The sequence below is a fragment of the Primulina tabacum genome, chromosome 4 (genome assembly GCF_025594145.1).
Source record: "Primulina tabacum isolate GXHZ01 chromosome 4, ASM2559414v2, whole genome shotgun sequence".
NCBI lineage: Eukaryota > Viridiplantae > Streptophyta > Magnoliopsida > Lamiales > Gesneriaceae > Primulina > Primulina tabacum.
Genome location: NC_134553.1, coordinates 3,442,214 through 3,456,972, shown reverse-complemented (window position 1 = coordinate 3,456,972; position 14,759 = coordinate 3,442,214). Strand labels below are relative to the sequence as shown.

The 14,759-nt window shown below is 34.2% G+C and overlaps 2 protein-coding genes across 3 annotated transcripts; one reads left to right on the top strand and one right to left on the bottom strand.

Annotated features, from left to right (window-relative positions):
* Positions 1-893: 893 nt before the first annotated feature.
* On the top strand, positions 894-4,739 carry LOC142542488 (putative GTP diphosphokinase RSH2, chloroplastic). Its single transcript, XM_075649143.1, has 6 exons — positions 894-1,969; positions 2,069-2,254; positions 2,794-3,254; positions 3,494-3,652; positions 3,742-4,093; positions 4,270-4,739. Exons 1-6 carry the CDS (start codon positions 1,292-1,294, stop codon positions 4,567-4,569), a joined length of 2,136 nt encoding a protein of 711 aa, XP_075505258.1. The 5' UTR covers positions 894-1,291; the 3' UTR covers positions 4,570-4,739.
* Positions 4,740-4,872: 133 nt separating this feature from the next.
* LOC142542489 (transcription initiation factor TFIID subunit 9-like) lies at positions 4,873-7,632 on the bottom strand. 2 transcript variants are annotated; one of them, XM_075649146.1, is made up of 3 exons: positions 7,546-7,632; positions 5,644-5,925; positions 4,873-5,337 (listed from the first exon to the last, which is right to left on the bottom strand). In XM_075649146.1, exons 2-3 carry the CDS (start codon positions 5,902-5,904, stop codon positions 5,044-5,046), a joined length of 555 nt encoding a protein of 184 aa, XP_075505261.1. In that variant the 5' UTR covers positions 5,905-5,925; positions 7,546-7,632; the 3' UTR covers positions 4,873-5,043. The 2 variants fall into 2 exon arrangements, with proteins under 2 accessions (XP_075505261.1, XP_075505259.1); XM_075649144.1 differs by lacking the exon at positions 7,546-7,632 and adding an exon at positions 6,596-6,693.
* Positions 7,633-14,759: the final 7,127 nt, after the last annotated feature.

Here is a 14,759-nt window from a genome sequence, read left to right as displayed (position 1 = left end):
ACATATATATATATATAGGTAGATATCATGGAAATAAAAAAGTTATTTCATCGAATCTCATTAGATAACGTGTGTTTATAATAGTTTAATTTAATTATCCAACAACCTATTTTTATTTAACGCTGATCGATTTGTTCACGTAATTGCGAGCTTAAAATATCATATGTTAAGACTGATAATATCGCAAAAATCACATGAGACAATGTTTTAATCTTATGATATACATCTTCAACCTCTTTCGTTTCGTGAAAAAAATTATTTTTTCACATTTTGCAAAAAATTATTTTTTATTTTAAATATAAATCATATTGAATTTGCAGCGTAAAAAGTAATACATGAGATTATTCTACGAAAAATTTATTGCTATTGTATACAGTAAGTAAAGTGCTTAAAACAAAAGGAAAACGTCAATGAATATGTTAAAAAAAATATTTATTATTAAATAATTAATTATGAGTAACGGACAACAACGTTAAAATTAATAATCATTGTAGTAACTAATGAAAAATATTCACGCGTGTTGTTATTATCTTTAATTTAATTAAATGATATTAAAAAATTAAAACGAAATTATTTTTAATCTATAAGAGTTGTTCGATTTAAAAGAAAAATTTTATTTAATTTTTTAATGTAAAATATAGAATGACTTGAAAAAATTTTGAGTATGATAAATAAAATAATTATAAAATTAAATATTTTGATTAGTCCTAACATAAATAATTATTATAAAGATCTCGTACTGTTAACTATAATATAATAATATAGATGATATTCAACACCACACACACTATATATAATATTATTTACTAAAAAGATATCGATATTATCCTTTACGAAATTTTATAGTGTTTTTTTTTTTATATATATGAAATTATTGTGATTAAGTCCAATAAAAGTGTAGTAATTGAATCCTGCCCAGATTCATTGTCCTTGGATAGATTTCTGGAAGGACTGCAAGGAAGTCGTATGCCGGAGAAAGAAAATTGAAGCGTACAAGAAGAAGACACTCCCTGAATCGAATCTATCTGATCATTTTTCTTCCGAATCTCACATTTCATCATGGAAATCCCGATCACGCCTTCATTTTCTTGACCAGTTCCCAAATCGTTTTGTGGATATTTATCTTGATTCGATGTTTTTACTGCGACAATCCATCAGAAATTTTGCTATTTTTTTGCATTTATGTTTCTGATTGTTGTTTGTGTGTGTGTGTATATATATAAGATCGTTCACAATTTAGAAGTTTGGGATATTGCTTTGTTGTAATAGTGGTGAAATTAGGGGTCAGATTATGCCGATTCCGACAATAGCTCTTTACGCCAGTCCATCGAGCAGTGTATGTCAAATCAACTCCCATGCATCGTATGATGTAGACATCAATGGCCGTTCAACTTCGTCGGCATCGGCTTCGCCTTCGCAGAAACATATAGTTGGCGGGCTCTCGTGCTTGTTTTCATCGCCGTCCGTGAAGCCGGCGTATTCGAGTGGATCCGAGGAGTTGGGATCGCTGTGGCACGACATAACTGAGGAATTGGGGTCCTCTTCGCGATACTCTTCTTTAAGCTCGTCCGTCAAGAGAGATCATGGCCGACAGAGCCCGATCTCTGTAATCCAGGGTCCCAATAGTTCAGTATTATCTGGTTCCCGAAGCCCGCCTTCGAGGAATTGCGGCGATTCGAAGCCGCTGAGTGGGGGATTGTTTAATAGGTTCATGAGGCATGCTCTGGGTTCGTGTGTGGAGCATGGTTCCTCGACTTTGACTTTAAATATGACAGACATCGACCCATCTCCGTCGAATGTTATAGCGGAGGAGCTAACTTTCGCCATGGATGATAATAATTTCACGGAGTTGGAATTACCTCCATATGCTAAAGACCTGCTTTTTGAAGCCCAATCGAAGCAATTTATCTTTCGTGATGATAACGTTGTTAAGGCTTTTCGTGAAGCCGAAAAGGCGCATAGAGGCCAGGTATTTGAAATTATTCGAACGGATTCTTTTTCTTTCTTATTTCAATAGAGTTGTGATAAGATTGGACTCAATTCCTTTATCTTGTTATGGTGTTTTTAGATGCGTGCAAGTGGGCATCCTTATTTGCAGCATTGCTTGGAGACTGCGGTCCTGCTGGCAAGTATTGGAGCTACGCCCACAGTTGTTACTGCTGGACTTTTGCATGATACGGTTGACGATTCTTGGGTTACTTATGAACATATTTCCAGGACTTGTGGAACTGAGGTTGCTGAGTTGGTCAAGGGGGTGAGTCATAGAGACTACATAGAATATAGTTCTTATCTGCTGCATTGTTTTTAAGCGTATGACAAATCGGATTTTGTTAATGTGCAACTTGTTCAAGGCTTAAATTGTGATGACATGTTAGTTGAATTTTTTTTAAATATTTTGTCCCTTTGTACGTTAGTTATTCTCTAAATTACTCAGTTCTTGCTGGTTAATTCTTTGTTTATGTATTTAAGTGTAAGATGTTGAGTTCCCTTCCTTTTCGGTGATCCCATGATTACAAGTTTTGAATGCGTTGAATACTGTTTTGTTGTAATCATGTAGGGCAGTGGTGAAGTCAGGGGGTGTCTAGGGGTGGTCACCCCCCCTTCGTATTTTTAATCTTTTTGTTATTCATTTTTTTATGTGTTGAGTATTCATGAAAACGGAATTTCGCCCGTTAAATATTTTGAGCTTTAGTTTTGCTACATTACTGCTCTCTCCTGCCTTTCCCCTTCTTTTCCCTCCCAAGACTTTGAAGCGATTGCCTTGTGAAGTTCATTCAGTTATTGTTCTTCCAGGTGTCTAAGCTCAGTCACTTGAGCAAGCTTGCGCGAGAAAACAACACGGCCTGTAAAACTGCGGAGGCAGATCGATTGCATACCATGTTTCTTGGGATGACCGATGCAAGAGCTGTTCTTATAAAATTGGCTGATCGATTGCATAACATGATTACTTTGGGTGCATTACCTTTGCTCAAACAACAAAGATTTGCAAAGGAAACATTGGAAATATTTGTTCCTCTGGCAAATAGATTAGGGGTTTCAACTTGGAAAGAGCAGCTTGAAGATCTTTGCTTTGAACACCTCGATCCTGATAAGTACCAAGAATTGTCATCCAAACTTGTGAAGGCCTTTGATGAAGCAATGGTTACTTATTCTGTGGAGAAATTAGAACAAGCGCTGACAGCTGAAGCTGTTCCCTATCATTGGGTATCAGGCAGGCATAAGAGCTTGTATAGCATACATTCCAAAATGTTAAAGTATTTGACTCCTCTCCCTTCACTTTAACCAGTCCCTTTATTTGAAATTGAATTTTTGTTTAACAGATTTGTTTTGTGATATTTGAGGTTGTGTAAAATTTGTGGATGATTCTATGATGACGTTCACTTTAGCAGTTCAATTGTGTTGTCTAGATTTCATATGGTCCTCTGATTCATCAATACGAATGAAAACACAATATGCTATCAATTAACTGCCTAATGTATTTTATGTTTTGTAGGAAGAATCTCAATATAAATGAGATCCATGATATTCATGGGTTGAGATTGATTGTTGAAACTGAAGAAGATTGCTATAGAGCCTTAGGAGTTGTTCACCAGCTATGGCAAGAAGTTCCTGGTAGATTCAAGGACTATATTGTTTCTCCAAAGTTGAACGGGTATTCTAGATTCAAAATACAACGATTATAATATTTAGTTACTGCAACAATTATAATTGAAGCTTGACTGAAGCTCTGTAATTTTGCAGGTATCAATCTCTTCACACATTAGTGGTGAGTGACGATATGGTTCCCCTAGAAGTTCAGATTCGAACCAAAGAGATGCATCTGCAAGCTGAATGTGGATTTGCTGCTCACTGGAGGTACAAAGAAGGTGATTCAAAACACTCGTCTCACATCGTTCAGATGGTTGAATGGGCGCGATGGGTTGTTACTTGGCAGTGTGAGGCCATGAGAAAAAAATTGACATCTGCTGGCTTTATTGACTCCATGAAGCCACCTCGCACGTTCGTCGCCCATTCCGAGAATTGCTCATTTTCTTGCAGACCTCAATACGGCTCTGGAGGACCGGTCTTTGTCATATTGATTGAAAATGACAAGGTTTGTTATTGACTACCTTAGTTACCTGAATAATGAGTTGTTTGCATGCTACTCAAGATTTCCGAAATAAAAATCCCTACTAACGTGTTTGTAACTCGATATTTATGCCCCTCTTTGCTATTTTATGAGCTTGTAATTCTGATATAAATGTTTGCATTGCTGTGTTGAATCTGCAGATGTCTGTCCAAGAATTCCCAGCAAACTCATCAGTAGGAGATCTATTGGCACGAGCTGGTCCAGGCAATTCTAGATGGACATCATCTTCATGCCCGATGAATGAAGAGCTGAGGCCGCGGCTAAACCGCGTGCCTGTTAGTGAAACCATGTCCAAGCTGAAAATGGGGGATGTGGTAGAGTTAACCCCGACAATACCTGACAAGTCACTGACGGTGTATCGGGAAGAAATCCAGCGGATGTATGATGGAGGTTTGGTGAAATCAAGTGCAGTGCCAGCTGCAAGTACCTTGCTAACGTGAGAAGCTGAACCTTAGGGCTTATGCTAATTCTTTTAGTTTGGGTTGGTAACACAACATTCAATGACCAGAAAAATTAGCTAGTTTCATCTGTATATTGATTGATAAACGAAACACGCATTTGTGAAGAATAGCCCCCCATGTTCTCATATTAAGGCAAATGTCTTTAAGCATCTGGTTTTATTTGTCTCTTGTTTGCCACTTGTTGTCTTGTTTATTATTCTCGAAAAATCAAATTAAGAAGCTCACGTACCAGGCAACATACATAACAAGATTAAATTTTCAACTAGAAAGAGCGAAAATGGAAACTGTATCAAGGGGAAAGGATAAAGATCACGGCGATTACATCGACAATAAATAACATACTGCAACACACCCGGAGGGTTGGCCCTTGAATCTACTTCAGGTACCTAGGAAATTTGGTTCATGTAACAAGACTCCTGCTTATATCTCAATGCAGTGGCAGATACAAAAAAGTTATCTTGGGTGTTTAGTTCCAAGAGGAAACGATACTCGTTGGGTCGTTCCTTGGGGCAAAACACTGTGGTCTTGAGAAAGACTGGAAGCAGGAAAGTAATTGGGATTAGGATCCGCACCTTCTTCATCGTCTTCTGTTTCTTCAACGGGTTGGCCACCATGCATCTTTGGTATAGCAAGTTGATAATTTGGGCTGATCAAAGTATCCTGTTCTGGAGGGAGAGGGATGCCATACTGCGTGATTGACTTTGGTAATGGAATCTTGTTTCTGCTCCTGGCCAACTCTAGTAGCATCTGCCAAAGAGTTTGGAGTCAAAATGATCGTGTTTTAATATTGGTACATTTATATACTCAAAAAGGTATTTAGCCAACGCAGCATTCCAGATCAAGTACGAGGAAGTTAACTAACTGAATTACATATATGAACAAAGAAGTTACAAGGATTGAAAGTCCATAAAGTCCATAATCGAACCAAAAGCATAAACCAAATGGTACTGAAAGTCTGGAAGGCAAAACAAAAACATGTATGGCTATGCGACTTTACCCACACTTCCAATCAATAGGAAGATAAAAACACAAGCATGATATAATTCAGATTACCTGTCTCGGTGGAGGTTGCGAGAAACTAAAATTGACTTTTGACTGAATTGCAAGCTTCACATCATCAGAATCGATTGTAGACTTTCCAGCATGCTCTGAGTACACCTGTGCATCAGTCAGCACATCGACAACATACCGATACCACAGTTCCAAAAACTGATGGACAACCCGGGGCTCATAATCATCAACATTCATAGACTTTAATAAAGTCTTTACTATCTTTGCATCCCTTGGTATGTCTTCTTCTCTGCCTTCTGCCATTTCACACACTCAAGCTTCCCACTGACGCAGATCCAAACATTAACAAGCATAATCTTTCACAAAATACGCAAAAAGATAGGGTCGAAACAATAAAAAGCAAAAGTCCAATACCAAGCACTCCTGGAAAAGATCAAGAAAGAGACCTAATTTTCACTTCCACCGACAACTTATAGCCCCAATTTTGTCCGGGTCTTACGATACCTTGAAGGTTTTAATAATATATGCAAGTTATTTCCAGGTGAACAACTCAAAATCCTCAGGAAAATTGCACGAAAAGTTTTTTTAAAAAAACGTCAAATAAGAGGGAGACTGGGCCTGCTCGTCCATCCTCTAAGCCAAATCAATCGAACCCGGAACACTAGGGAAATGAAAGAAAAATAGGAACCCTAAATAATTTTCAACAGAAACATTCACCCACAGTATAAATCAAGCAACTACAAAAGCACAACAAAATAGAGCTACTCTCACAAAACGAAGACGCCCATAACGTAACATTAAAATAAAATAAAAAAAAACTCATCTTTCGATGGTGAATGAACAAAATCAAAATCAAAATCAGTGAAGTTGGACCAAAGAAACAACGAATTAGCTAGGATCAAACCAAAAATAAATTAAAACCCGCCAAATAAATCTAAAATCACAAAGCCACGAAACGAAATCCTGCAGAATACATTTAGCTTTTCAGAACTACCTGAGTTCGAAAAAAAGAAGAAGAAGAAGAACAAATTAAATCTGCACTGCTGTTTGATCTCTCCTCTGGGACCTGCACTGAATGTAGCCAGAGGATCGAAACTTTAAAATATGGATTTTAGTTGGGCTTTATGTTTCAGAATTTTAATGGACTTAAAGTCCAGTTAATATCGGGCTTCATGCGTCCAATTTGTATAAAATAATGTAATGAGTTTACAACTGTTTTTTTAATAATAAAACGAAATATAATATAGTATTTAAATTTGTGATGACATATTAGTTGAATTTTTTTTTAAATATTTTGTCCCTTTGTACTAGTTATTCTCTAAATTACTCAGTTATTCTTCTCCATGAAAAAACCAATTGTAGTAATTCGATATAAATCTATAACGACCGAGATATCTTCATTTAAAAATATTAGATCATTGTCATAACAAAATATTTCGATTGTAAGGACAACGTATATTTCTATTTAATAAACATTCGGGATGATTATGTGCAAATGTTAAACAAACGACTCTACACCAACATAATATTCATTTATTAGAAATTCGTTCTCCAACCGACAATACATCCAATTTCTATCGTTATCCATTTTATCATACAAAAAAATAATTAAGATGTATTTTACTGAATTGGTATTATTTATTCATTAATTAATAAAGTTAATGTATGAACTCCTAATTTCTCATAATATAGATTTAAAAATTTTAATGTTGAAAATTAAGTGAACATTTAAATTATAAAATATTTTAATAACAAACATGTAATACATATCATTTAATTTCTAAATAACATGCAATAAAACAAAAAAAACTATGTATAAATCAACAACAAACTCCCAATATCACCGTAGAAGACTTTGGAGTACTGTTCACGCATAAAGATTCAGCTAGATAACGACCTACACTACAACCTAACAAAATTCATTATCATAACTAAAAAACTTACCACAAGTCGAGACTAAAATCGCCACAGAGAAAGCCATAACAGGAGTGAAGCGATTTAGAGAAAAATGGGCGGAATGTGCTGGAATTTTATGGGCAATTAGCGACGGTTCGCCAATCTGGATCGGCGACACACCATTGCTTTTTAGCGACAGATTAAACCGTCGCTGATTGTAGCGACGTTTACTCAGCGATTGTATAATAATAACCGTATTATACCGTCGCTAATTTTTTTATTGAAAAAATTTGTGCGAGAGACTCAAAACCGTCGGTAATTACCTTTTTTTTTTTTGCCACATAGCTGCAATTGTGTTGTCTAGATTTCATATGGTCCTCTGATTCATCAATACGAATGAAAACACAATATGCTATCAATTAACTGCCTAATATATTTTATCTTTTGTATGAAGAATCTCAACATAAATGAGATCCATGGTTGAGATTGATTGTTGAAACTGAAGAAGATTGCTATGCTATATAGTTGCGACGAAACGTCATGATCAAGACCTAGCTAGGCTCTGAAAAAACACGAGTTGTGACGAAACGTCATGATCAAAGTTCAAATTTAAGTATGTTAGTAGGAGATTAAGCGTGATAATTTTAATTATATTAAATCAATCTTGATTAAAAAAACACACAAGACACCATATAATTTAAGAATATAACTTATAAATCTTAGAAAAAAATTTTCCCATAAAGAGCAACTATTAAAGAATATTTTGACGTCTTTAGGATATTTTAGTTTTAATTTGTATAAAAAATTTATATTATCAAATATTTGATATCTAAAATTTAAAATTTTAATTTTTCTAAAAAAGCTCACGGTTTATCCGTGCATATTGTGGTCAATTTTGTGGTTGACCGAGCTTCCTTTCGCGCGTTTGAAAAGACAAATCAAGTCCCGATCAAAGTTTTTTTCTACACGCTCTGTGTGCTTCATTTGTGTTTTTTTTGTGCGTTTTCGAAAGCTCACAAAATTTCAAAAAAAACAAAACAAAAGGCCGAAATCAGTAATATCAATATAAAATTGTTTTGCTGCAAATAAAATGTTTGGGTTGACAGTACTTAAGTTTATTGAAAGAAAGTTTGGAGATGCAACAACTCATTCACTCTTTATATTGGCTTTGGTCTCCGAACCATGACTCTCCGCCTTTGAAGTGTCCGAACTCCACTGCCCCTTGCTGCTATCCCTCCTCGCCGCTCCTGAATTCTGACACGGGCTTGAGGTTTGCACAGGTGCCCTGGATTCTCTGGAGAAGAAGTTGCAAGCCGGATCTTTAAGAATGAAGAAATCACCCGCTGAGTGAACGTTGCGACGTGACGTGTTGCTCGGGCCTGGCTCAAATTGCACATTATAAGCCTGATTAGTGTTGGAAGCATTGGTCATGGTTGATCCTACGCTTCCAAAATTGTTTTGGATCCCGTTTTCAGGCTGGATTATTCCCGAGATTTGACCCGATTGGGGAGACCTGTGGGCTCGACCAAACGGAGGCATTGATCCAAACTTCCTTGACTTGAAAGGTGACGGCCTATTGAGGTCACGAAACGTGTGAGGCGAAGTGGAATGAGACCTTCGCTCCTCTGGAGTCTGTCGGTTATTGTTACGCGATTTCTGTTGAAATGAAATCGAAGAAGATAAACAACAACAATCTGCATGTGTGCGTTCTAATTATGTGCGCAAGTATATATATATAAAGAACATACCTGGAGATGGCTTGCCACTTGCATTCTTGTCAGGCCCGGCGTCTCCATAAGCTCAAGGATGGCCTTCGGAAAACATCCTACACATCATTTAAAACTCCTTCAGCTTCGTTCGTTTAAAAATACATGGAAAGTTCAAATCTTGACCTACGATTTTCCAAAATACGAAGAAAAACAGAAGAACATACTCCCTTCACCAAGTTGCGTCACTGCATCCACAAACTTTGCATGCAGGTCTTGGGTCCACTCAGTGCAAATTTTCCTCTTAACCCCTGATCTGTTGCCATTATCATCTATAACCAAATTGCTATCACCCCTGTGATACCATTCTTCGTCACCCTTTTGTCCCTTAGATTTTTCTTTGGCTTTCCCTTTGCCTCCAGGTGCATAACTCGGGCTCCTATCGTACTTCCCCGATCTCCCACCGCCCTTATTCGCCGTTGTTTCTTGAGATCTCTCGTTCTCCTCGATTCGCTTTTTTTCTCTGTAGACATGTTGCCACAGACTTTGTAGGATCTCCATTGTCGCAGGTTTCTTGAATAACATAAATGCCCCATTTTCGAGTGCCATCGTGGCCAGGTATGTTTCGTCAGCTTCCGACATCACTTCATTATGCATGAATATAACATATCATCATGCAACAGAGATTAAAATATTATCAAATTTGTTATATATATATATATATATATATATGTTTCAAAAGAATAACAAGAATAATGGAAAAAGGTTTAGATATATCACCTCACAAGGATATGTCTAACTCTTAATTCCATTTTAGTACAAGTTTTGCACTGAAGTTGCGCAATTTTAGCACAAAATACAATATTAATATCAAATTCATTTACTTCAAATATTACTCAAAAAAATATTATTGCATGCTATCTTATTTACATTAATTCCTATGTCTTATTAAATACTCATTCCGACCCAATTTTATAGTTGACTTTGTTTTTCACATATTCAGAATGTTATTGAGAAAATAAACTATACAGATAAATTTCCAAATACATCTTTTTTTAATGATGTTGAAAAAACGAATTATATTCACCGACAATGAAAGTTGAATACAATTATACTTATTAAATAGTAAAATAATTTATTAAATGTGGAAAGTATATTATATATTTGACACATAATAAAAGAAACCTAGACTATATGTTAAATTTATAAGAACTCACAGATGACAGGTAAATCCATGTTGACAGCATGATACAGAAGCTTAAATGATTTGAAGTCGGGAGAGTTCACATCCGCCAGCACAATATCGAACTTGGCCTTTCCACTCGACAGCACCGACATAGCAGCAGATGCCATTTCCACTACTGTTACTGAATTCAAAAATAATAAATTTAGAGACTTTTATATTGAAATGGAATGTCTTTACCGATATATATTTCAGATTTAATATGGTTCAATCCACAGTCGATTGTGTTGGTTTTGGATATTAAATGAGATTGAGTTGTTTGAAAATGGATCAGAACTATTTTAATTTGGAGTGGGTCGTCTTGTGAGACGATCTCACGGATCTTTATCTATGAGACGAGTCAACCCTACTGATATTCACAATAAAAAGTAATACTATTAGCATAAAAAGTAATACTTCTTTATACATGACCCAAATAAGAGATTTGTCTCACAAATACGACCTGTGAGACCGTCTCACACAAGTTTTTGCCTTTGATCTGGTACCGAATCGGTTTGGAACTGGTGTCATTCAACTATATGTATATAGATATTTGAAATTATTTTTTTAAGAAACCCCAATAATATTACATTTTTTTCATCATTTTTCACACACACACACACACACACTTTTAATTAAAATTATTATTTACCTCTGTATGAACACATTTCTAGCATTTTTGCTGTGTTTGTTAAGGACTCGTGATCATGATCCACAAGCAACACATGAGTCTCTTGCACCATCGATTGGTACGAACTCGATGGGATATTTCTAGCTTCATTTGCGAAGTGGCTCCCCATTTCTCACTCGTCGCTTGATTAATTCTATATATAAAAAAATTAAATGTAATATTGAATAATTAGTCGCCTATAATAAGGATAAGATCAGAAAATTAAACAACGAAAACGAAATAACAAAATACTATATGAATTCGGATTTGGACGACAACTTTGATATGATGGGGTGTAAAAAGAAGGCGATAGTAGGGTTCTATTTATACTAGTTTTTTCACGCTCGTTTTCCTTTATGTAAATTTTATGACGTCACGTTGCATTTTTTTGTCGTCGAATAAAATTTAATTCGTGCAATACTACTTACCTTTTATATAATTTTCAATTTTCAAATCTAAACAGTGGTTGCATTCTAAGAATTGGTGTAATTTAGCGCGAGAAAAAAAAAAAGTCTTTGGCTAGTGCAATTTTATTTTTAGGATTGATGTTTCATTATATGGCGAATTAATTAATTTTTTTCGAATATTTTATTATAAAATTTGCCCTACACGTAAAATTTTTATGCATGTGATGTGTGAGAAATATTTACTCGATGCTGGAGAGAATATAAAAAAATATTATGATAATATAGAACTAATTATTATAGTACTAGTATAAGAATAGGATTGCTATTACTTGAATATTTCCAAAATAAAAATTAATAAAAGGAAAAAAAAAACATATGAATCGAAGTTCTGTAAATGCTTTTTATGTAATCTGATTTTTGATTTATTAGTATATGATTTGGACAATTATTACAAAATCTATGACATTTGATTTGTCTATAGATGTGAAATCATTATTCAATAGTCAAATCTTTTAAAACAACATATTTCAAATTAAAAATATCGGCAAGGTATTTATATTTTGGGAAAATTATTTTTGTTGTGTTTATGTAACTTTTCATGATATTGATCTAGTATGTTTTCAAATTTAAGGCTTAGTCAATTATCTTTATATATATATATATATATATATATATTTTTATAAGTTTAGTAATTTTTATATGAGACATCAATATGACGATATGGTTCAGACATGAGACTGACGTGTACAATGTCATATCATTATTCACGAAAATAATTACTAAAATTTTCAAAAAATAAAATTTGAGCAAAATGGAAAATATATAATTTTATAGAAATAAAAATGCAGTTTATTTTATATTTTCGAGAACAAAAATCAAATATTTATTTTATCTATTTAGCTCATCAAACACATAAGCTTTATAAATTTAAGTTTTAAAATCAATCTACTCTGTCGAAATTCTCGGGCCCTCGTGTCACCAAGCATAGCCTAGTTCCTATTCCATGTATTATTTTTAGGTAAAAACTTGTGTGAGACAGTCTCACGAGTCGTATTTTATGAGATAGATATCTTATTTAGGCCATCCATGAAAAAGTATTACTTTTTATGCTAAAAGTATTACTTTTTATTGTGAATATCGATAGGGTTAACCCGTCTCACATATAAAGATTCGTGATACCGTCTCACAAGAGACCTACTTTTATTTTTATAAGTGTTATTACATGTATCACATCTAAAATTTGTCAATAATAACAAAATATCCATTATATTTAAATATTAAATATATTTCATTTCAGATTTATGAAAATTGACAAATAAATCTGACAGCTTCTGATATTACATATGCTCTCTCTCAAGTAAGATACATACAAACTTGAGAATATAAAATATAAGATAAATACAAATTTAATGGAGATGTTTGTAATTTTATTAATTATTGGATTTAGTTTGTTATTTTCACTAACATCAACATGAAAATAATTTTAAGATATCATTATACATATCAAAACGGGCTGACAGGTGGCTAGCCCGCAACCCGCCGACACCCACCATTAGGCGGGCGGGCGGGGCGGGCCTCTAAATAGCCAACCCAGCCCAACCCACCTTGGGCCTGCGGGTTAGACGGACCAACCCGCTTATTATTATTTCTTTAAAAATAATAAATAATATTAAAATAAACATAGAGGAAAAATATATTTCAGTCAAATAGTTTCATAAAAAACTTAAAAACATTGAAATAAGACATTGAAAGTATACAACAATCAACATAATCCATAAAAAAATAAAGTGCTTTATTCTAATTCACACAAGATTTCATCGTACACATGTACAAAAAATTAACTCATGTAATATCACCAACCGTAAATACAATGAAACCTTTAAATGTGAATTCCAAATCTTTTTTAGTATATATTTTCTTCAGTTTCTTAAGGATTTATCCTCGCAATAAAACAAAAATTAACGATCTTAAGGGTTTGTCCGCACAAGGCACCTAGCTCTTACCATCCACATTTTCTTAAAAAGTGAGAAACATTGGAATATAACAGAAAGTCGAAGAAACAGACTGATTGTAAATTTCAAAAAATATTATGTGTTCAACAATACACATAAATACTTTATTTAATGTATTATTTCGATAATTCTGGATTAGTTCGAGTTAAACATTAAAAAAATGGAGGAGACTGGAGAGTATAACATCTTAAAAAAAATAGAAGTATAGAGATTTTACCTAGAGTGATTGAAGTTAGGCACATGAGAAAAAATAAGGAAGAAATAGGAATTTTTATATAAAGTTTAAAAGTATAAAATTCTACCCTAATTTGTCGGGCTTAGGCACATGAGAAAAAATAAGAAAGAAATAGGAATTTTTATATAAAACTTAAAAATATAAAATTCTACCTAATTTGGCAACCCAAACGGGCTCAACTCGTTTGGCCCGCAACCCAAACGGGCTGCTATTTTATCAACCCAACCCGTTCAATTTTTATGGCGGGGCGGGTCGACCCGACGGGCCTGACCCAATTTGACAAGCCTAGATATCATTAATTAGAAATTCATTAATCAGTGAAAAACAGGAAAATATTTCGCTGCATTGAAACAACTACGTTTTTCATGGTTAAACTGACATGAGTCTCATATATATTACTTATCTAAAGAGCGAGATTGATAATCGCTGGTGTTCAGAATACGTATCATTACCATTCGATTTATAATTAACGAGTGTAAAAAAAGTTAGTAATCAATAATCATATTTTCAGGAAAAAAATCTAAGTTTAAAATATACATATTAATATAATTAACAAAAATATGATAGTTTTGTGGTGAAAAATATTACGTTGGACATAAAAAGTAATATTTTTCGTTGGTCGGATCGGACCGAAGACTCGTCTCACAAAATTGAATCATCAGATAGTGTCACGTGAGTTTTTTTTTTTTTTTTTTACTATATGAGTTTCGTGAATGAAAAAAAATTTATTGCCCACTCTCTTTGGAATATACGAACAGTGAAGCACATCTTTATTTGTGTAGCACACCATTTTTAGTGCCACTATATTTACAATTGCGATAACATTTTTTACTTAAATGATAAACCAAAATATCTAGGGAACGTGATGTAATTAAATTCTAGATTTATTTCACGCTATAATATTTGTGACCTATAATAAATCGTGTGTAAGATAATTCATTGTTTCACTAGTGGCAAAAATTTGTGTGAGACGGTCTCACGAGTCGTATTTTGTGAGACGGATATCTTAT

Excerpts from the sequence above, each read along its gene's own strand:
- LOC142542489 (XM_075649146.1), bottom strand. The coding sequence starts at position 5,904 with ATGGCAGAAGGCAGAGAAGAAGACATACCAAGGGATGCAAAGATAGTA. Across the intron at positions 5,338-5,643 it reads CGCAACCTCCACCGAGACAG|ATGCTACTAGAGTTGGCCAG; the intron begins GTAATCTGAATT and ends ACTCTTTGGCAG.
- LOC142542488 (XM_075649143.1), top strand. The coding sequence starts at position 1,292 with ATGCCGATTCCGACAATAGCTCTTTACGCCAGTCCATCGAGCAGTGTA. Across the intron at positions 1,970-2,068 it reads AAAAGGCGCATAGAGGCCAG|ATGCGTGCAAGTGGGCATCC; the intron begins GTATTTGAAATT and ends TGGTGTTTTTAG. Across the intron at positions 4,094-4,269 it reads TATTGATTGAAAATGACAAG|ATGTCTGTCCAAGAATTCCC; the intron begins GTTTGTTATTGA and ends TTGAATCTGCAG.